This window comes from Hypanus sabinus, unplaced genomic scaffold (assembly GCF_030144855.1).
Source record: "Hypanus sabinus isolate sHypSab1 unplaced genomic scaffold, sHypSab1.hap1 scaffold_375, whole genome shotgun sequence".
Lineage (NCBI taxonomy): Eukaryota > Metazoa > Chordata > Chondrichthyes > Myliobatiformes > Dasyatidae > Hypanus > Hypanus sabinus.
This window is the reverse complement of record NW_026781268.1, coordinates 253,751-275,677: the sequence shown is the minus strand read 5'-3', so window position 1 is coordinate 275,677 and position 21,927 is coordinate 253,751. Positions and strand designations below refer to the sequence as shown.

General features: G+C 44.6%; 1 protein-coding gene across 5 annotated transcripts in view; it reads right to left on the bottom strand.

Annotated features, from left to right (window-relative positions):
• Positions 1-21,927, bottom strand: part of LOC132388659 (NACHT, LRR and PYD domains-containing protein 3-like) — a 68,503-nt gene that overhangs the window by 1,196 nt on the left and 45,380 nt on the right. For 4 of the 5 annotated variants that reach the window (XM_059961033.1, XM_059961032.1, XM_059961035.1 and 1 more), the window contains 7 exons: positions 12,494-12,660; positions 12,065-12,236; positions 11,902-11,967; positions 2,165-3,878; positions 1,044-1,130; positions 399-569; positions 76-243 (listed from right to left, as the gene is read on the bottom strand). In XM_059961033.1, coding sequence (XP_059817016.1) covers positions 76-243; positions 399-569; positions 1,044-1,130; positions 2,165-3,878; positions 11,902-11,967; positions 12,065-12,236; positions 12,494-12,660 — 2,545 coding nt within the window. Of the gene's footprint in view, positions 1-75; positions 244-398; positions 570-1,043; positions 1,131-2,164; positions 3,879-11,901; positions 11,968-12,064; positions 12,237-12,493; positions 12,661-18,707; positions 18,899-21,927 lie in introns of those variants that run through there. The other variant, XM_059961036.1, reaches the window with a different exon arrangement.

Here is a 21,927-nt window from a genome sequence, read left to right as displayed (position 1 = left end):
GCACAGACAACTATCACCAGAATACCCGCGGATCCGCTAATATTTTATCAATTGAACATTCACACAAACACTCACTCGATCCGCTGCAGATTCGGGAGGGTCTGTATGAGGCGGCGAAGAGCAGTCACAGATTGGTCTGTGAGAAAATTGTAACTTAAGTACAGCCCCGTCAGTGATGGGTTTGTACTGAACGCGAAGACAAGGTGGTCGACACCAGCGCTTGTGAGACAGACACGGCACAAACTGGAGATGAGAGAAAGTGAGAGTGAAGGACACAGAGAGACAGGAGACGGTACAAATCCCCAGTGTTTATCTGTAACACAATTACTGATCACATTAATGTTCAGTGTCAGATAGCCAGTGACTGTAAACACAATCTCCCACAGTCTGGTACTTACCACAGTTTCTGTATTTTACACTCTGACTTCCTCAGAGCCGCAGACACCAGTTTCACCCCTGAATCTCCCAGTATATTATCACTCAGATCCAGTACCGTCAGTGATGAGTTTGTACTGAGAGCGGAGGCGAGGTCCTCGGCACCAGAATCTGTGAGACCGACGTCAATCAACCTGCAAATACAAGACAGGGGGTAACGCGCAAGTACACAGGAGACGGTACAAATCCCCAGTGTTTATCAGTAACACAGTTTCTGATCACATTAATGTTCAGTGTCAGACATCTAGTGACTGTAAACACAATCTCCCACAATATGGTACTTACTCCAGTTTCTGTATTTTACCCTTCCACTTCTTCAGAGCCACAGACACCAGTTTCACTCCTGAATCTCCCAATATATTATCACTCAGGTTCAGCTCTGCCAGTGATCGGTTTGTACTGAGAGCGGAGGCGAGATACACGGCACCCGAATCTGTGAGACCGACACGGGTCAACTTGGAGATGAGAGAGAGTGAGGGTGGGCGCAGAGAAACAGGAGACGGTACAAATCCCCAATGTTTATCAGTGACACAATTACTGATCACATTAATGTTCAGTGTCAGACACCCAGTGACTGTAAACACTATCTCCCACAGTCCAGTACTTACCGTAGTTTCTGTATTTCACACCCCGGGTTCTTCAGAGCCGCAGACACCAGTTTCACTCCTGAATCTCCCAGCTTATTGTGACCAAGGCTAAGCACAAACAGAAAAAATGATGAACAAAGTGATTCAAACCGTGGGTCTGAGGGAATTTCTCTCACTCGGATATTTCAGGAAACATTAAACCCTCCAGAAAATCACTGATCAGAGTTCCCATCACTGTCAATGTCCGTCACTGCCCAGCTCAAGGGGATTCACCGAATGTCAGTAATTTAGTCAGTCAATGTGACCCTGCAAACTCCACATATTCTGTCTCATACTCTGAATGATAGAAAAGTGTTCCAGACGTGAAAAGGTGTGGAAGGAGCCCGGGTCAAAAGTGGGAGAGAGTGCCACAGTGAGGAAGATTTGTGAATGGGAAAGTGTCAGTGAGACCCACCTGAGAAAAAGGGATAGGCAGAAAGAATCTGCAGGAGGAAGTGGAATGGGGTGTAGAAGGAAGAAGGAGAGATGGCACAGAATGTATGGGAAATGGGGAGCAGAGAGATCCCCATGAGAAAATGGGATGGGGATGAGCGGTCCCACAGGAGGATATCAATGGGAAAAAAAGAATCTGGCAGACGAGGGGATGGCCTAAAGACATGGCACAGGCGGTGTGGGTTTTCAATGAAGCCCACAATCGGGACAGGTGATACGCCTATGGTTGTGGGCAGGGGTGGAAAATCTCACAATGTTATTTCTTTCTTTCTCACTGGGACAGTGTGATGACGGTCTCTTGTCTCTCACCTGGAAGGTGGTGTGAATCTCTGACCCACCTGCTGCAGTCAGTATCGGTCTGGGTGTCAGTAACAGTGAGAAGGAACATTGTCAATGGACGTGTCACAGGCAGCGAGAAACACGGACATTCCTGTGATTTACTCCCATTAAACCAATGGCCGTTGTTCACTGATCTGATGAAGTCTCCAACATCCCTTCACAAGGAACCACAGAACCCTCCCGTCCTTGGGGAATTACTGACCGATACCCTGGGCATTTGTCACAATTCTTCTCAATCTGATTTACTACAGTTTTACCCAAATCCCTATGGAACAGTTTCACAGATCAGAGTAAAAGATAAATCAAGTTACCTCAAATCCTGGCACTTGTGCAGCCCGGGTCCCAGCCGCTGTATTCCTTCACACTGAATGTGGCAGTTCCCCAGGTCGAGGTGTTTTATTGTATCACAGAGTCCGATGACCTGAGACAGGACCGCGCAGTCAATCGGGGTCAGTGTCATTCCACTGAATGAAAGTGTTTCCACAGATCCCAGTGCGGCCTGAGCCAGTCCACGATTCTGAGACTCAAACAGGTAGTGCAATGTGTTCAGGAAACTCCTTTTACCAGCTTCACTCCATGTGTTTCCACTCTGGCGTTTAACCTCCTCCTTCACCCAGTCAATAACCCGGCAGGTTGTTTGATGAGGAAATGGACCCAGAAACTCCTCCAGGCCCGCAACGGTCATTGGGGAGGAGAGACCAGCAACAAAACGGAGAAATAACTCAAACCGCCCATCTGTCGTGTTGTGGGCTTCAGTGAGGAATTTCAAGATATCCCCGGGATGTGGATTCAGGAATTGTGCGACTGCAGCTACAAACTCTTGGATGGTGAGGTGTGGGAATGTGTACACCACGCTCCGGTCATAATCCTCTCTTTCCAAAAGCTCTATGAGGAACCCGGACAGGAACTGGGAAGGCTGCAGTTTGTAGTTGATCAAATCCCCATCTGTAAACACAATTTTCCTCTCGAACACTCCTCTGAAGGCCATCTGACCAACCCTGAGTAACACATCACGGGGGTTCTCAATCTCACGGCCGTGATTTCTCAGGATGTTGTAAATATAGTAAGAGTACAGTTGGGTGATGGTCTTGGGAACTTGTTGCGGGTCCCTGACTGTTTGTGTGAAGAAGGGGCCCAGTGCCAGAGCGAGGATCCAGCAGTAGGAGGGGTTGTAGCTCATGGTGTACAGGATCTCGTTCTGCTTCACGTGTTTGAAGACAGCTTCTGCCACCGTCTGATCTTCAAAATGCCTGTGGAAATATTTCTCCTGTTCCTCACCAACAAATCCCAGGATTTCAGCACAGAGATTTATCTCCGACTTTTTCAATAATTGTAACGTAGTGGGGCGTGTTGTCACCAGCACCGAACACCCTGGGAGCAGCCTGTGCTGGATTAAACCGACCACAATATCAGACACCTTACACCAGGATTCAGGATCTATGCATGTGTGCTGAGGATCTGTATCTCTCTGACAGTCAGCAAAACCAATTATGTCATTGAATTCATCCAAACCATCGAATATAAACAGCAATCCCTCTGGGTTCTTCAAGACCTCCCTCAGGATATTCCGGAAGTAAGGATACTGATCAAGAATCAATTCCCTCAGGTTTATTCGACAGTTGATAGAGTTTAAATACCGGAATTTAAAACTGAAGACGAACTTGAATTGTTTGTATATTTTCCCTGTGGCCCAGTCATAAACAATCTTTTGTACCATTGTTGTTTTCCCGATCCCAGCGACTCCGGCTACTGCTGCCGAAATCCCAGATTTTGATTTACTCCTGGAAAAGCTGCTCTGGAACAACTGATCGAACCGGAATTTTTCTGTGCAGTCCTCATGGTCTCTGCCTCTTGCCAGCAGCTCATGTTCCACCAGTCTCCGATTTCCAACAGTAGAAATGACCGTGAGCTCAGCGTATCGATCAACCAGCTGGAAAACCTTCACCTTCTCCCTCATCAGGATCGTGTTCACTCTCAGTGTTTCAGTTTGTGCCCGCAGAGTCTCCTTGTGTTTCTGTTGAACATCTTCCATGGGAACAGACAGTGGACAAACTGTTAGATGCCTCAACTCAGAACTCAGTATTTAAGCACATAAGTGTTAGCTCAAAGCTATTGCATTAATTGGATTCATCAATGGATGTTCGTGCAGTAAAGTAAATTCAATTAACAGACTGCCGACTGGACAGAGTGACTTAGTCCAGATAAAAACCAGATCATCACATTTTCATATTAACTGTGCTGTGAAGGTGAGTATTTCCCTGGTAGTTTACTGACCCCCAACTGTCCGGTACTGGACATCCTCCCATTAATGCCAGAGATGTCATTGTTCCTGTGGAAGAACTTTGAAAGTCCAGTATTGACGTGGCGTATGGAGATAGAGAAGAGTGTAGTGGGTATTCAAACAAAGGAGCAGATCGGGAATCACAGCTATCCCTCCCCTCTCCCCGTCATTGATTCAAGAAGTACTGTCTTTGATCAGTATGTCCACTGTGTGGGATGTGATGGGGGGGGAGAAAATGTCATTGTCTTTTCAGGAGATTGAGACAGTCAGCATTTTGACATTAAAAAGCAAACAATCCCCCCCCCCATCATCACAGATGCTGATCAGCTCACTGAGTTCTTCCAGAAAATAGTTGAGCCGACTACACAATTTGGATAGCGGAGGATGAGAGGTGACCTGATAGAGGTGTGTAAGATGATGAGAGGCATTGATCGTGTGGATAGTCAGAGGCTTTTTCCCCAGGGCAGAAATGGTTGCCACAAAAGGACACAGGTTGAAGGTGCTGGGGAGTCGGTACAGAGGAGATGTCAGGGTTAAGTTTTTATTTTACTCAGAGAGTGGTGAGTGCAAGGAATGAGCTGCCGGCAACGGTGGTGGAGGCTGATACGATAGGGTCCTTTAAAATACTTTCAGATAGTACATGGAGCTTAGAAAGATGGAGAGCTATGGGTAAGCCGAGTAATTTCTAAGGTGCGGGCATGTTCCGCGCAAATGTGTGGGTCGAAGTGCTTGTATTGTGCTCTGGCTTTACTATGTTACTATTTTTTCTGTGTTTCTATGGTCTATGACTTTAAATACAAGTTTGGAGACCACGGCGATTTCAAATCGGGTGCTGCAGAAAGCAACTGAGACCGGGAAGTTTCGTTAGCAGGTGGTTCAGGTTTTCAGCTGCTCCAGGACCTGCATGGAACATAGAACAGCACGGGAATGCGAACCTCTGCCAATAACGTTTTAGTGCCAGACTGATGGCACATTAAACTCTGCCTTCCTCAATTTAGCTGCAGACCTGTCCGTATTCACAGCCATATTACAACAGAATTTGTGTTCACTGCTCCCAACGGCTCTCCCAGGCAATATGGGGAGTGCTCAAGGTTAAGACAGATGCGATCATCCCCAGTAGAGATAGAGGATTTGATATGCAGGTAAATTCTGGAAAGATGCAATAGCAGCTAGTTTACTGCAGAAGGTAATTTTAACATTCCATGTGTTGCTGATGACCCAGCATATTCTGTCCCGTCTTTCCTTACTGCAAGTGTATTTCAGGAATCATCTCCGATGGTGGGATGTGTTCTGGGAATAATGTGTGTAATATCTGAACTAATGAAGAGGCCATATTGCAGCTGGTATCTCTACTGGGGATGATCGCATCTGCCTTAACCTTGAGCACTCCCCATATTGCCTTAGTGCTTGAACTCGCCAGAATTTCCTCTCAGTGCAGCTGCCAAATTTCCAAGATCAGTAAATAATGCTCCCCAATCACTTTAACCTCGCCCTCAAATCTGAAATATCAGAACTCTAGAAAATTGGGCTGCCAATTCCGTCTCTCTCAATCAAATAAGATCAACAAATTTTACTACCAAAACTGCACACAATACTGCAGATTCGGCCTCACCGATGCCTTATACAACCTCACCATAACATTCCAACTCTTATACTTAATACGTTGATTTATAAAGGCCAATGTGCCTAAAGCTCTTTTTACGAACCTATCTACCTGTTGAAATTGCTGGGGCCATGGCAGATATATTTAAAAATGTCAGTATCTATGGGTGATGTGCCGGTGGATTGGAGGATAGCTCATGTTGTTCCGTTGTTTAAAAAAGGTTCTAAAATTAAACCGGGAAATTATAAACCGGTAAATTTGCGGTCGGTAGTAGGTAAATTATTGGAAGGAGTATTTGCATAGGCAGGAGCTTATAAGGGAGATTCAACATGTTAGGTCATGCCTACCAAATCTATTCGAGTTTTTCGAGGAGTTCACAAGGAATGTGGATGAAGGGAAGGCAGTGGATGTTGTCTACATGGGCTTCAGTAAAGCCTTTGACAAGGTCCCGCATGGGAGGTTAGTTAGGAAGATTCAGTCGGTAGGAGTACATGGAGAGGTAGTAAATTGGATTACACCTTGGCTTAATGCGAGATGCCAGAATGTGGTAGAGGAGGATTGCTTCTCTGCGTGGAGGCCTGTGACTAGTGGTATGCCACAGGGATCAGTACTGGGTCCATTGTGACTTATCATCTATATCAATGATCTATATGATAATGTAAATTGGATCAGCAATTTTGCTGATGATACAAAGATTGGAGGTGTAGTGGACAGTGAGGAAGGTTTTCGAAGCCTACAGTGGGATTTCGACCAGCTAGAAAGATGGGCTGAGAAACGGCAATTGGAGTTTAATACAGACGAGTGTCAGGCAAGGCACTTTGGAGGGACAAATCATAGTGGAACATACAAGGTAAATGGTCGGGCACTGAGTAGTGCAGTAGAACAGAGAGATGTGGGAATACAGATACAAAGTTCACTAAAAGTGTCGTCTCAGGTAGATTGGGTCATAAAGAGAGCTTTTGGAACGTTGGACTTTATAAATCAAAGTATTGAGTATAAGAGTTGCAATGTTATGGTGAAGTTGTGTAAGGCATTAGTGAGGCCGAACTTGGAGCACTGTGTGCGGTTACGATCAGCAAAATACAGGAAGGATATTACTAAGGTTGAAGGAATACAGAGAAGGTTTACAAGGATGTTGCTGGGACGTGTGAAACTGAGTTAAAGAGAAAGGATCAATAGGTTAGGACTTTATTTCCTGGAGCGTAGACGAATGAAGGGAGATTTGACAGAGGTGTATGAAATTATGATGGGTACAGATAGAGTGAATGCAAGCGGGCTTTTTCCACTGAAAGCTAGGGAATAAAACCAGAGGACATGGGTTAAGAGTGAAGGGGGAAAAGTTTAAAGGGAACATGGGGAGGGGGCTTCTTCACACAGAGAGTGTTAGGAGTGTGGAATGAGCTACCAGTTAAAGTGGTAAATTTGGGCTCACTTTTAACATTTAAGAAAAGCTTGGACAGGTACATGGATGAGAGGGGTATGAAGCGAGATGGTCTAGGTGCAGGTCAGTGGGACTAGGCAGAGAAATGGTTCGGTACAACCAAGAAGGGCCAATGTGCTGTAATGTTCTATGTTTCTATGGTTCTAACATCACACTTCCATGTGCTGATAAACACTCAAAATCCCACTACCTAACCCACAGCTCTTTCCGCTGAACTAACTAGTTCAGACCAAACAATTCCATCATGTTAGTTTTCCTGCCATTGCCGGCCTTACAATAAGTTTTATTAGAATAACCTGTATCTACTAGGCAGGAGATAATGTATCTGGACAAGTGCTTGGAGTGGCGGTGGAGAGCATTGTGTCTCTGTTATGGAAAGGAATGGCGATGCCCTGAATTGAGGACCTGAATTAGGAGAAGGCAGATGTCAATGTAATACATGGTCTGGATGAGGTGTAGGGACAGTTAGTTGCAGCTAAACTACAGATGAGAACAGATTTATATAAGGATGTCGGAAACATGCCAAGTGTGTACAGGAATTCACTGAGATTGCAGAGCCTTTCAGGAGTGTGCAGGATCACAATATGTCAGGACCCTGCCAGGGGTGTGTGGTGTCTCATAGTGTGTCAGGACGCTGTCGGTTGTATGTGGGATCTCACACTGACTCAGTACCCTACTAGGGATGTGTGTGATCTCAGGAACCTGCCGGGGGTTTGTGTGGTCGCAAGAGTGTTCGGAACCAGCCAGGTATGTGTGATCTAATAGTGTCTTAGGACCCTGTCAGGATGTGTGGGGTCTCACAGTGTCTCAGGACCGTACTAGGGGTGTGGGGGTCTCATGGTGTGTCCGGATCAATTCAGGGGTGTGTTGGGTCACGAAGACAGTCAAGACCCTGCCAGAGGTGTGTGGGGGTCTCACAGTGTTTAGGGTGCTGAAAAAATACACGGAGTTACAAAGGAAGGAAGCTGATAGGTAGGACTGCAAGTGTAGTAATCTCCTAATTCCTACCTGTGCCACCCGACAGTAAGGACAGGTAAACAGTGAGGTATGCATGTCTGAAGAATTGGAGCTGGAAGGAGGGAATCAGATTTCTGAATAATCGGGACAAAAGGGACGTGTTGCACTTAAATTCCGGGAGTGTCAATATTCTTGAAGGCAGATTTACTGAAGCTATTGAAGCAGTATAAACTGATATGGCAGGGGGATTGGAACCAGAATGATAGAGCTGGGGATCAGCCATCAGCTTTACAAGTAGCTGATAGGTGTAACATGAATGGAAGGAAGGACAATCGCATGACTGGCTACAAATGCAGTCAGAGCAAAGAATGAAATTGTATCAACGTTGCAAATTTCAAAAGGACAAAGGATGCAGAATGGAAGGTGCAGTATATAAATGTACGTAGCATTCAGTATAAGGTGGATGAACTTGTTGCACAATTAGAAATCGGTCGGTATGAGATGAAAGGCATTACTGAGTCGTAGGTGAAAGAAGACGACAGTTGGGAGCTTAACGTCAAAAGCTATACTTTCGATCGAAAGGGCCGGCAGGAAGGCTTATAAGGGCTCTGTTGGTAAGTGATAGAATTAAGTCTTTGGAAAGAAGTATTATAGGGTCGGAGAATGTTGATTTTATAGTTGTTGTTAAGAAGTTGCAATAGTTAAGAAAATATTAATGGAAACTTAAATCGGCCTTCAAATATTATCCACACTGGAAAGGCATGCTATAGGGTAATGACAAAATTGCAATGGGGTCTTAAATATGCAAGAGGATTGTGAAACTCAGGTTGGTATTGGATGACAAGAGAGGTAATTTGTTGCACGCCTACGAGATGGCTTTAGAGCAGCTAGTGATTGACACTGCTCTGGAAAGTCTGTCTTCGAGTTGGTACTGTGTAATTAGCCAGATGCTATTAGGAAGCTTAACGTGAAGGAACCCTGAGGAAGCAGTGATCATAATATGATTGAATTCATAGTGCAATTTGAGACCGAGAAGCATAGCTGACTTGTATCTGTATAGCAATGGAATTACAGAGACATGAGAGAGGAGCTTGCAGCGGAGGATTGAAGAAGGATACTTGCGCGGAGCAGAGACGGCGGGAGTTTCTGGGAATAGTTCACAGGGCGCAGGATATGTATGTCCCACAGAGGAATAAGTTCTCAAATGGCAAGGGTAGACAACCGTGGCTAACAAAGGATGTTAAGGACTGCTAAAAGGCTGGGGAAGGGCATATGCTAGCAAAAGTGAGTAAAAGTCGGGTAATTGGCAAGCTTTTAAAATTTAACAAGGCAACTTAAAAACAGCTGTAATAAGTGATCAAGGCTATAGAAAGGAAATTATATTCTGGTTAGATTAACCTCAGTGATTGGCCAAGTGTTGGAGGCTCTTATTAAGGATGAGGTACTTGGAGCCTAATGATAAAATAAGTCAAAGTCAGTGTGAAACCTTGCCAAGGGAAATCTTGCCTGAAAAATCTGTTAAGAGTTAAGAGTTGTTATAGGAATTAGCAAGAAAGGTGGGAAAAAAAGAGGCCATGGATTTCATTTACTTGGATTTTGAAAAGACGTTTGATAAAGTGCCATACAAGAGGCTGCCTACCAAGATAAAATTGGAAGAAAGGGAAAAAATTGGCAGATAGAATACAGTGCTGTAAAATATATGATAATGCATTTTTGGTAAAAAAGAACAACAGAGCCGACATTTATCAAAATGTGGAGAAGGTTCAAACACAAGAGGTGCAGCCTCGTGTAGGACTCTCGGAAGATTAATTTACAGGTTGAGTCTGTGGTAAGGAAGGCAAGTGCAAACGCAATGTGTCAGAATCCTGGAGGGAGTGTGTGCTGTCTCACAGTGTGTCAGCAATCTGACAGCGGGGTCTCAGAGAGTGTCAGGACCCTGTCAGCAGTGTGTGGGGTTTGAAAGTGTGTCAAAACCCTGTTACGGTGTGGGTGTCTGACAGTGTGTCAGGATCCTGTCAGGGGTGTGTGGGATCTCCCTGTGTGTCAGGACCCTGCTGAGAATGTGTGGGTTCTCCATTCAACAGATTTCGGCGAGATGGGGAGCGTGGGAAAACGATGTTTGTTGAAATACAACACGACTGAATCTGCAGATGCTGGAAATAAATAAAAACACAACATGCTGACAGAACTCAGCGGGCCAGACAGCATCCATGGGAGAAGGTAGTGACGACGTTTCGGGCTGAAGCCCTTCATCAGGAGTCAAAGAACCCTCTCTTCTGTTAAATGTAGCGTTCTGTGATCCAACTCCTTCTGTGATTATGAAGCCTCACAATCTCTTGATCCAATCCTCGGGCTCCACTTTCACCGACACATTGTATTTACGGATGCAGTCAGCTTCTCATCCAGACGTTCAGAATTTACATAATCTCAATATTAATTATGATTGTTTTCAGTCCTCTGCACCTTCCTTGCCACAATCCACAACCCTCGGTTTCCCTGTCCTAATTCCCATCTCTCATCCTTCCACAGTGTCCATCACACAACACCGGCAGACAGGAATTTCAGCTTCTGTGTACTGAGCTGTGGAATCTGTCCCCCAGTCTCACCCTCTCTAACACTGTAGCAGTGTTTGCACTAGGGAGTGTAGATGTAAACACAGCGGGTTCATCTGCTGCTCTGTGGTTGAACAGACCAGTTGGGATGTTCCCTGCTTTTCTAATTAAAGTGATGCTATTATTACTATTCTGTGACTGGAACTTCAGTGGACGCCCAACTCTGAGAAAATATAATTTGCGGGAACTGGGGGAGTTTGGAAAATGGTTCAGGGTGAGGCTGTTCAGGAGGGGCAGTGCCTGGCAAGGGAAGGTTTTCACTATTTGCTGTGAAGAAATATAAGTTTATTTTCCATTCTCCAGATCGCCCCTTCTCCACTCACTCCGGTGGGGATCTGCAGTTGCAGGCCCCAGAGCGGTGTGACCACTTTCCTCAAACTCGCCAGCTCTCTGCCTCTTTCCACAAAATGTCCTTTGAAAACTCTCCCTCTAGCAAACACGTTTCCCTGTGTCTCACTGTGTTCTCTGTCTCAGTTCCAATATTTACCTGGTCAGATCCTTGGGGCTCAAAAACTGAACCGCCCGACGCAAATTACAACTGTTGGTGGAAACAGAGGCCAAGTTTCAACTTGATGAACTCCGCCTCAGCCTCATCTGGGCCACTGCGTACCGTTCTGATCACCCCACTACCGGAGGGATGTTGAGGCTTTAGAGAGGGAGCAGAAGAAGTTCACCGGGATTCTGCCTGGTTTAGAGGGCATGTGCTATCATGAGAGGCTGGATAAAATTAGCTTGTTTTCTCTGGATCATCGGAGGACGAGGGGGGCTCTGACACAGGTTTACAAGATTATGAGAGGAATAGATCGAGTGGATAGAGAAAATCGGTTTGTCACGGTTGAAATGTCTATTACCAGAGGGAATTCATTGAACGTGAGAGAGTATATAAATGAAGGGGGATGTGAGGGATAGTTTTTTTTTAATCAGTGTCATAGATGCCTGGAAAGCACTGCCTGCTAATTCTTTGAAGTTTTCAAGAGACGTTTGGACAGGCCTATGGATGGAAGGAAGATGGAGGCACATGGACATGGTGCAGGAAGGAAAGACTAGAGTTTGAGTGCATTTGATTTACATCTTAGCTGATTCGGTACAATATTATTTGCCTAATGGCCTATTCCAGTGTATAACCCTTCAATGTTCGATGCATGTTCACTTACCTTTCAGCTCACTGAGAACGTTAAGTAAATCTTGAGCGGGGTTTGATCGATGGGAGGGATCACAGCCTGTATGAATTTGAAGAAATTGAGGGAATAATGTGTAAAATTGTTAAGTGTTCTGTGTTTCAATCCAAATTTAAATTAATCTCTGATATCATCTCACCATATCCCTGTATTTCCTTCAGTATTTTGTCGAACTTTGGGACTGCATTCCGCATTTTGACAAAGGTTTCCCACATCACCCTCCGGGCGCGGGAGCCTTTCTCCATCACCAGGCTCAGGAGGAGTTTAGAACTGTCCGCCCGCTCTCCCTTATCAGCGAGATCAGTGATTTTCTGTGAAGAGTAACGGTGAACATATTGGGGACTGACATCACACAGAGAATAAGAAGTAAATGATGTGCTCTGTAACGGGATCACACTGGGCCGTCACCCTTTTCACCCTTTTCTATCACTGGTTCAGATTCACATGTTTGAGGTTGTATGAACAGTATTTATGTCCTCGCTGTTCTTTTATCTAATTTCATATGCGATGAGACAGATTTCCGACACGTGATGCGCGAGAAGTCAAACCCATTCTCCCTTCCACTCACCCGATGTTCCTCTCCGCTGAACTGATTCTCGACCGTTAACGCCTGGCTCACTTCGTGCACCCCTCCTTCCATCGCCTGCTCCAGCCTGTCCCCGTAGAAGTTCGTCAGCTGCAGCAGCTGGAAATCGTTCCAGCTTGCCAAGAGCTCGGTGATCACTGAACTCGGACCTGTGAAGGAAAATGGGGAGGATTAAGGAAATTACTGAGGCCTGACACCATATCGGGCAGTAACTTTCTCTCTGGTAGCTGAAGATGGTGCGCAGCAGGTCACAAAACATATTCTGAAGTATCTGGGGCAATGGGCGCGGTCCCGGAATGTGTGGTTGGTGGGGTGTGGATTGTGGGGTGTTGGGATGTATAGTTACATCTGCTGAAAGAAGATCTTTCTTGTCCCCGAGAATAAACGTCGACTCTGGAAAGGACACTGCTTATTCCTAAGAATACAGAGACCATTGGACATAACTATCTTCGTACTGCCCATTAGAACTGCTTTGCTCTGGTCAGATTCTGGTGCTCTGCCTGCCTATTCAATCCCTTCCTTGGCAAATCTCTGGGATATTTCACAAAATGTTGGAGGAACTCAGCGGGTCAGGCAGCATCCATGGAGGAGAATAAGCAATTGATATTTCGGGCCAAGGTCATTCATTGGGACTGGAAATGAGGGGACAGAAATTCTAGATTTTGCCACATTACATTCTATTCCTTGTGGTCATGATCTGAAACGTCAACTGTTTATTCCTCACCATGGATGCTTCCTGACCTGTTAAGTTCTGTCAGTATTCAGTGTGTCTTTGTGTTACTTGAAACTTCTAGCATCTGCAGAATGACTTGTGTTCTGGAATACCTCACTGTGTTAATGTGCATCACAGACTGCTAATAAGAACAGCATGTAGACAGTAATTGTACTCCTAAGTTCGCGCAGAGATGTTTCTCTCTCTCTCATCTCTCAGATCAGTCCCTTCACAAATAGTTTGTAAATTGCCGATATTAAATTAAACCCAGACACAGAGTCAAGGCAATATTTATAAATTAAAATAATTCGCCAGCATACCCGTGACCTTTCCCGATATCGTTCTGTTACTCTTGAAAGGGAGCAGTGGAAGACCAGGAAATTATAGACCAGTGAGTCTTACCTCAGTGGTTCATAATTTATAAATATATAACCATATAACAATTACAGCACGGAAACAGGCCATCCCGGCCTTTCTAGTCCGTGCCGAACGCTTAATCTCACCTAAACGGCGCTCAGCCCGTAACCCTCCAATCCTTTCCTGTCCATATACCTATCTAATTTTACTTTAAATGACAATACCGAACCAGCATCTACCACTTCGACTGGAAGCTCGTTCCAGTCAGCTACCACTCTCTGAGTAAAGAAATTCCTCCTCCTGTTACCCTCAAGCTTTTGCCCCCTAAATCTTAACTCATGTTCTCTTGTTCGAATCCCCCTAATCTCGACGGAAAAAAAAGCTTATCCACGTCAACTCTATCTATCTCACTCTTAATTTTAAATGCCTCTATCAAGTTCTCCCTCAACCTTCTACGCTCCAAAGAATAAAGACCTAACTTGTTCAACCTTTCCCTGTAACTTAGGTGCTGAATCCTAGGTAACATTCTAGTAAATGTTCTCTGCACTCTCTCTACTTTGTTGATATAATTCCTATAATTCGGTGACCGCAACTGTACACAATACTCCAAATTCGGCCTTACCAATGACTTGTACAATTTTAACATTACATCCAAACTCCTATATTCAATGCTCTGATTTATAAAGGCCAGCATACAAAAAGCTTTCTTCAACACCCTATCCACATGAGATTCCACCTTAAGGGAACAATTCATTATTATTCCTAGATCACTCTGTTCTGCTGAATTCTTCAATGCTCTACCATTTAATATGTATGTCCTATTTGGATTATTCCTACCAAAATGTAGCACCTCACACTTATCAGCATTAAACTCCATCTGCCATCGTTCAGCCTACGCTTCTAACTGGCCTAAATCTCTCTGAAAGCTTTGAAAACCTACTTCATTATCCACAACGCCACCGACCTTTGTATCATCTGCATACTTACTGGTACAATTTATCACCCCATCATCCAGATCATTAATGTATATGACAAACAACTTTGGACCCAATACAGACCACTGTGGCACACCAGTATTCACCTGCCTCCAACCTGACAAACCATTATCCACAGCTACTCTCTGATATCTCCCATCCAGCCACGGTTGAATCCATTTTACTACTTCAATATTAATACCTAACGATTGAACCTTCCTAACTACCCTTCCGTTCGGAACCATGTTACAAGTCTCACTGGTCCATATAGTCAACATCCGCTGTTTTACCCTGGTCAACTTTCCTCGTAACCTCTTCAAAAATTCAGGTAGTTTGTCAAACTTGACCATCCACGCACAAATCCATGTTGACTGTTCCTAATCAGCACTGTCTATCCAAATAATTATATATAGCATCTCTAATAATATTTTCCATTAATTTACCCACCACTGACGTCAAACTGACAGGACTGTAATTGCAAGGTTTACTCTTAAAACCCTTCTTAAACAATGGAACCACATGAGCAATACGCCAATCCTCTGGCACCGTCTCCGTTTCTAATGACATTTGAAATATTTCTGTCAGAGCCCCTGCTATTTCTACACTAACTTCCCTCAAGGTGCTAGGGATTATCCTGTCAGGATCTGGAGATTTATCCACTTTTATATTCCTTAAAAGCACCAGTACTTCCTCCTCTTTAATAATTATAGTTTCCATAACTTTCCTACTTGTTTCCTTTACTTTATACAATTCAATATCCTGCTCCTCAGTGAATACGAAGAAAATATTTTTTTCAAAATATATCCCATCTCTTTCGGCTCCTCACATAGCTGCCCACTCTGATTCTCTAAGGGACCAATGTTATACCTCACTATCCTGTTGTTATTAATATAACTGTAGAAACCCTTTGGATTTATTTTCACCTTATTTGCCAAAGCAACCTCGTATCTTCTTTTAGCTTTTCTAATCTCTTTCATAGGATTCTTCTTACATTCTTTATAATCCTCGAACACCTCACTTACTCCATGCTGCTGATGTTAATTGTAGATATCTCTCTTTTTACTAAACAAACTTCTAATATGCCTTGAAACCATGTCTCTCTCAAATTTTAACCTTTCCTTTTAACCAAACAGGAACATAAGGATTCTGTACCCTCAAAATTTCAACTTTAAAAGACCTCCAGTTTTCTTTTACATCCTTCCCACAAAACAAATTGTCCCAGTCCACTCCTTTTAAATCCTTTCTCGTCTCCTCAAAGTTGGCCTTTCTCCAATCAAGGATCTCAACCCTGGGTCTATTCCTATCCTTCTCCATTATTATATTGAAACTAATGGTATTGTGATCACTGGACACGAAGTTCTCCCCAATACATACCTCCGTCACCGGACCTATTTCATTCCCTCACAGGAGATCCAACACTGCCCCTTCACTAGTCGGTATCTCTATGTATTGCTGCAAAAAAAAAAACTATCCTGCGTACTTTTTAGAAACTCCAACCCGGTCTATGTGTGGAAAATTAAGATCTCCGACAATCACCGCCCTGTGCCTACTACAAATATCTGCTACCTCTTGCAAATTTGCTCCTCCGATTCTCGCTCCCCATTAGGTGGTCTATAATGCACCCCTATAAGTGTTACTAGACCTTTCCCATTCCTCAATTCCATCTAAATAGCCTCCCTAGACGACCCTCTCATCTATCCCATCGGAGCACTGCTGTAATATTTTCTCTGACAAGCAACGCAACACCTCCCCCACCGCCTTGTCCCTCCGATTCTATCACACCTGAAGCAACGAAATCCAGGAATATTTAGTTCCCAATCAAACCCCTCCTGCAACCATGTTTCACTAATAGCTACAACATCATATTTCCAGGTATAATTCCATGCTCTCTCATCCACCTTTCTTACAATGCTCCTAGCATTAATATAAATGCATTTAAGAAATTCCCCACTTCTTCCGCTCTGTTTATCTCTAACAGTACAAAGAACGTTACTGTCTTCTTATTTTCGCTTCTCCCGTACATCTTTTCCCAAACGCCGGTTCCCCTCCCCCCATCTGATCTAGCTTAAATCCACTGGAGCCTCCCTAGAAAACCTACCTGCAAGAATATTTGTTCCTCTCCAGTTCAGATGTAAATCGTCCCGGCGGAACAGGTTCCACCTTCCCTGGAAAATTGCCCAATTATCTATAAATCTTATAAATATTATCTATAAATCTGAAGCCCTCCCTCCTTCAACATGTCTTCAGCCACGAGTTGATCTGCACTATCTTACTATTTCTAAACCCACCTGCACGTGACACTGGTAGCAATCCTGAGATTGCTATCCTGAAATCGATAGAGAAGATCCTCAGAGGAAGATTTATGGAAATTTGGAAATTAGTCAGCATGGCTTTGTCAAGGGCACGTTGTGCCTTATGAGTCTGATTGTACTTTTTGAGTATGTGTCTGAATACATTGATGAAGGAAGAGCTGTACATGTAGTGTTTATGCATTTCAGCAAGGCATTTGATAAGGTAACCCATGCAAGTCTTATTGAGAAACTAAGGCGGCATGGGATCCAAGGGGACATTGCCTTGTGGATCCAGAACTGGCTTGCCCACAGAAGGCAAAGTGTGGCTGCAGAGGGGTCATACACTGCATGGAGTTTGGTGAATACTGGAGTGCCGTAGGGATCTGTTCTGGGAAACTTACTCTACGTGATTTTTATAAATGACCTGGATGAGGAAATGGAGAGATGACTTAGTAAGTTTGCTGATGACACTAAGGTTGGAAGTGCTCTGGATAGTGTGGAGGGCTGACAGAGGTTAGAGAGGAGCATTGATAGGATGCAAAACTGGGCTCAGAAGTGGCAGATGGAGTTCAACCCAGATAAGTGTTCAGTGGTTCATTTTGGTAAGTCGAATATGATGGCAAAATATAGTATTAATGATAAAACTCTTGGCAGTCTGGAGGATCGGAGGGATCTTGGGGTCCGAGTCCATAGGACGCTCAAAGCAGCTGCGAAGGTTGACTCTGTGGTTAAGAAGGCATATGGTGCATTGGCCTTCATCAATCGTGGAACTGAGTTTAGGCGCAGAGAGGTAATGTGGCAGCTATGTAGGACCCTGGTCAGACCCCACTTGGTGTACTGTGTTCAGCTCTGGTCGACTCACTACAGGAAGGATGTGGAAGCCATAGGAATGATGCAGAGGAGATTTACAAAGATGTTGCCTGGATTGTGGAGCATGCCTTATGAGAATAGTTTGAGTGAACTCGGCCTTTTCACCTTGGCGCGACGGAGGATGAGAGGTGAGTTGACCTGATAGAGGTGTATAAGATGATGAGAGGCATTGATCGTGTGGGTAGTCAGAGGCCTTTTCCCAGGGCAGAAATGGTTGCCACAAGAGGGCACAGGTGTAAGGTGCTTGGGAGTAGGTGCAGAGGAGATATCAGGGCCATTATTTGTACGCAGAGTGTGGTGAGTACATGGAATGGGCTGCCGGCAATAGTGGTGGAGGAGAATACGAAAGGGCCTTTTAAGAGAATTTTGGATAGGTACATGGAGCTTCAAAATAGAGGGCTACGGTAGTCCTAGTAATAGCTAGTGTAGGGTCAGTTTCACCACAACTATAGGTTTTCTAAGTTTCTATGTATTTCGGAGTGGTCTCAGCGAGTTGGCTCAGAGATGACCATGACAAACTGGATTCATTCATCTCCCCAGCTACCAGGGTGGACAATCGTCCAATAGAACGCCATAGTCTTTCTCCTCCTGCCATTCCCACCGCCCCGGCAGAGGAACTCATGCTGCTGGGACGGAACCGCCTTTCTCCCGCTGAGCGGCTCCGGAGACTGAGAGCAGGTGAGTGTCTACATTGCAGCCAGTCCGGCCATTTCCGTGCTACCTATCCCCTTCGGCCCATGAAACTCGCCCCTCTCTTCCTAGGACCTTTCGCGATTGAGCGTATTATAAACCCCATGTCAGTTCGACTCAAACTGCCCAGACCTATGCACATCCATCCTACATTCCATGTTTACCAATTGAAACCGGTCTCTGTCTGCCCTTTGTACCCTCCTGCCCAACACCCTCCATCCGGGCGGATCATTGACGACCACCCACCATACACCGTCTGGCGAATACTGCATGTGGGCCGCCGAGGAAGGGGCATCCGGTACCTGTTCGATTGGGAGGGATACAGCTGGAGCAACGTTTCTGGATTGCCTTCTCCTTCATCTTGTTTGTAGTGAGCTGCTGAAGATGTTCTATCGGTCAGTTGTGGAGAGCGCCCTCTTCTTTGTGGTGGCGTGCTGGGGAGGCAGCATTAAGCAGAGGGACGCCTCACGTCTTAATCAGCTGGTAAGGAAGGCGGGCTCTGTCGTGGGCACAGAACTGGAGAGTATGACATCGGTGGCAGAGAAGAGGGCGCTGAGTAGGCGACGGTCAATCATGGAAAACCCTGAACATCCTCTGCACAGCACCATCCAGAGACAGAGAAGCAGCTTCAGCAGCAGGTTGCTGTCAATGCAATGCTCCTCAGACAGGATGAAGAGATCATTACTCCCCAACGCCATTCGGCTCGACAATTCAACCACCAGGGGCAAGACATGTTAAAGTGCCGGGGTTAGGACTGAGATTAAGTTACCACTCAATGCACTTTAGTAAACTATTTAAGAACTTTTTAAAAGCTATTTATTAATGATTTTTGGGAGGGTGATTTTAGATGCATATATTTATACTGAGTTAAATACTGTATATAATTAGTTTTGCTACAATATGTGTATGGGACACTGGAAAAATGTTGAATTGCCCCTTGGGGATGAATAAAGTAGCTATCTATCTATCTATCTATCTATCTATCTATCTATCTATCTATCTATCTATCTATCTTGGACCCTTCCCTCATTCGTGATTTCCATCCGGCCCATCTGAACAAGCCTGCTGGTTCGCATGGAGGATCCCGTTGAGGGCGGAGGCATTGTCCTGGTCCCGATCGTTAATCCCCTATTCTGCTCCTAATCCCCTTTGATTATGCCTTAATTCCGATTGTTAATTTCCCATTTACTGCTAATTCGTTTTGATGACAGAACACCTGGTCTCCACCAAGAACTGCAGTACAAGAACCTCGGCGTCACAACCACTAGTCTCCAGTCCGTTGGTCTTTTTTCCTATGATGTAACTACGTTCCCTGACCGCTTAGAACCGTTTGTTCTGTCTAGCTCCTTTTTCCGGGTTTACCTCTCAGACTCCACTTCTCTGAGTCAAGGCTCCGCGTCAGGATTTCGTGTCAAGGCTCTAAATCAAGGCTCCATGTCAAGGCTCCATATCAGAGCTCTATTTGCTGTTCGGCGTTTACACCCGTGTAAGAATTTAGACTCAATCTCCGGCCCGTGTCCTGTCCTTGGGTTCGCTCCCTACACTCTTGTAACACTTGGTTTAGTTAAAATTCACCGCTATATTCTCAACAGAAGTTTCTGAATCTGCCGATTATTTCAAATATTCTGAGTTACTTAATGGATACTTTGCTTCAGTATTCACCACGAAATGTGGGGATGACTTACAGTGGACTGAAATCTTGAGTGTATAGCCATTAGGAAAGAGGATGCACTAGAACTTTGGAAAGGTATTAAATTAGATAACCGCCGGGACGAGATATAGCCCAAGCTATTGAGAGAAGCGAGTAGGGAGATTGCTGAGCCTCTGGCGATGATCATTGCATCATCAATAAGGACGGGAGAGGTTCCATCGGATTGGAAGGTTGCAAACATTGTTCCCCTGTTCAAGAAATGGAGTAGAGATAACACAGTAAACTAAAGATCAATGAGACTTACTTCAGTGATAAGCAAAATATTGGAGAAGATACCGAGAGAGCATTTGGAGAGACATAATCTGTTTCGGGATAGCCAGCATGGCTTTGTGAAGGGCCAGTCATGCCTGATGAACCTGACCGAATTTTTGAGGATGTAACAAAACACGTTGATGAAGAGCGTTGATGTAGAGTATATGGATCTCAGCAAGGCATTTGATAAAGTACCCCATGTAAGGATTATTGAGAAAGTAAGGAGGCATGGGATCCAAGGTGGAAGTTCTAAGCCGTTTCTAGAGTAGGTTACATGGTCATCATAACATTGTGGAACTCTAATATGCTGGAGATTTAATGTGGCTTTTTAACACTGATCAACATAAAAATAATTTTGTGTTCAAAGTAAAAACAGCTCTCTTGAAATGTCATCGGAATTAATAACATATATAAAACACAAAATATTTGATTGCATCGGCATTCATCCTATTTTAACATGAGACACAAAATCAGCACTGGGGCAGCCAATTGGCTTTAGATCTCACATAATTAGTTTAATGGATATCTGTTTTTGGAGTCCTATATATAGTCTAGGTGTTGTAATTGATTGTAGTAAAAATTCAGCTGTATCTGGAAGGCCCAGCTTTCGGTGAGTCAGTATCCTGGCAGAAAATACACCCTAAAGACAAAGGAACACTCAAAGCAACTCCATGAAAAGGTTAGAAGATCGATAAAAGAACATTAACAAGTCAGTAAGTCTCCCTTGGAGTACAGTTAAGTTAATCATGGAGAAATGGAAAGAAAATGACACAGCTGTAAATCTGCCCAGAGCAGATGTTCTCAAAACCTGAGTGCCCGTGCAAGGGCACCAGTGAGGCAGGCCACCAACAGACCTATGACAATGGAGGACTAACAAGCGTCAGTCCCTGAAATGGTGGAGACTGCACAGGCAAGAACTGTTCCTGGGTGCTTCACAAGTCGCAGCTTTATGGGAGAGTGTCAAAGAGAAAGGCACTGTTAAAAACAAAAAAAAAACTCACATTAAATCTCAGCTAGAGTTTGCCAGAAGGCATATGGGAGTCTCTGAAGTCAAGGAGGAGTAGGTTTTAAGGTCTGATAAAAGCAAAATTGAGATTTCTTGACATCAGACTAAATGCTATATTTGAGGGAGGTTAACGGGGTCAGGTCGTGTTCCTTGAGTGGGTTATATGTACAAATTTGGTGCTGAAAATTATGGACGTTGGCTGTTCACCACTGATTTATGCTATCATATCACTATTCCAGACACTGTAGTGAGTTCTGAACCTGTATCCTGCCCAACGTTGATAGAACTGCAGAGTTACGGCAATGCTACCATATCGGCTATTTAAAACTCCACACAGTTCTCTCCTCCTTTCAGCTGCCAGTTTAATTCTTTGACGTGCGATTCTCCCTGGTTCTGCTGTGCAAGGGATTGTATGGGATATCAGGAAGGGGTAGCGCCTCTGGTGGGGAACATGTCGCGTCCTTTTCAGAGAGGTTTGTCCACCTTTGATCCCCACTCTCATTTGTGGTTACCCGCAGCTGTTTGCTTGCGACAGCGGCCACACCCCGGACAA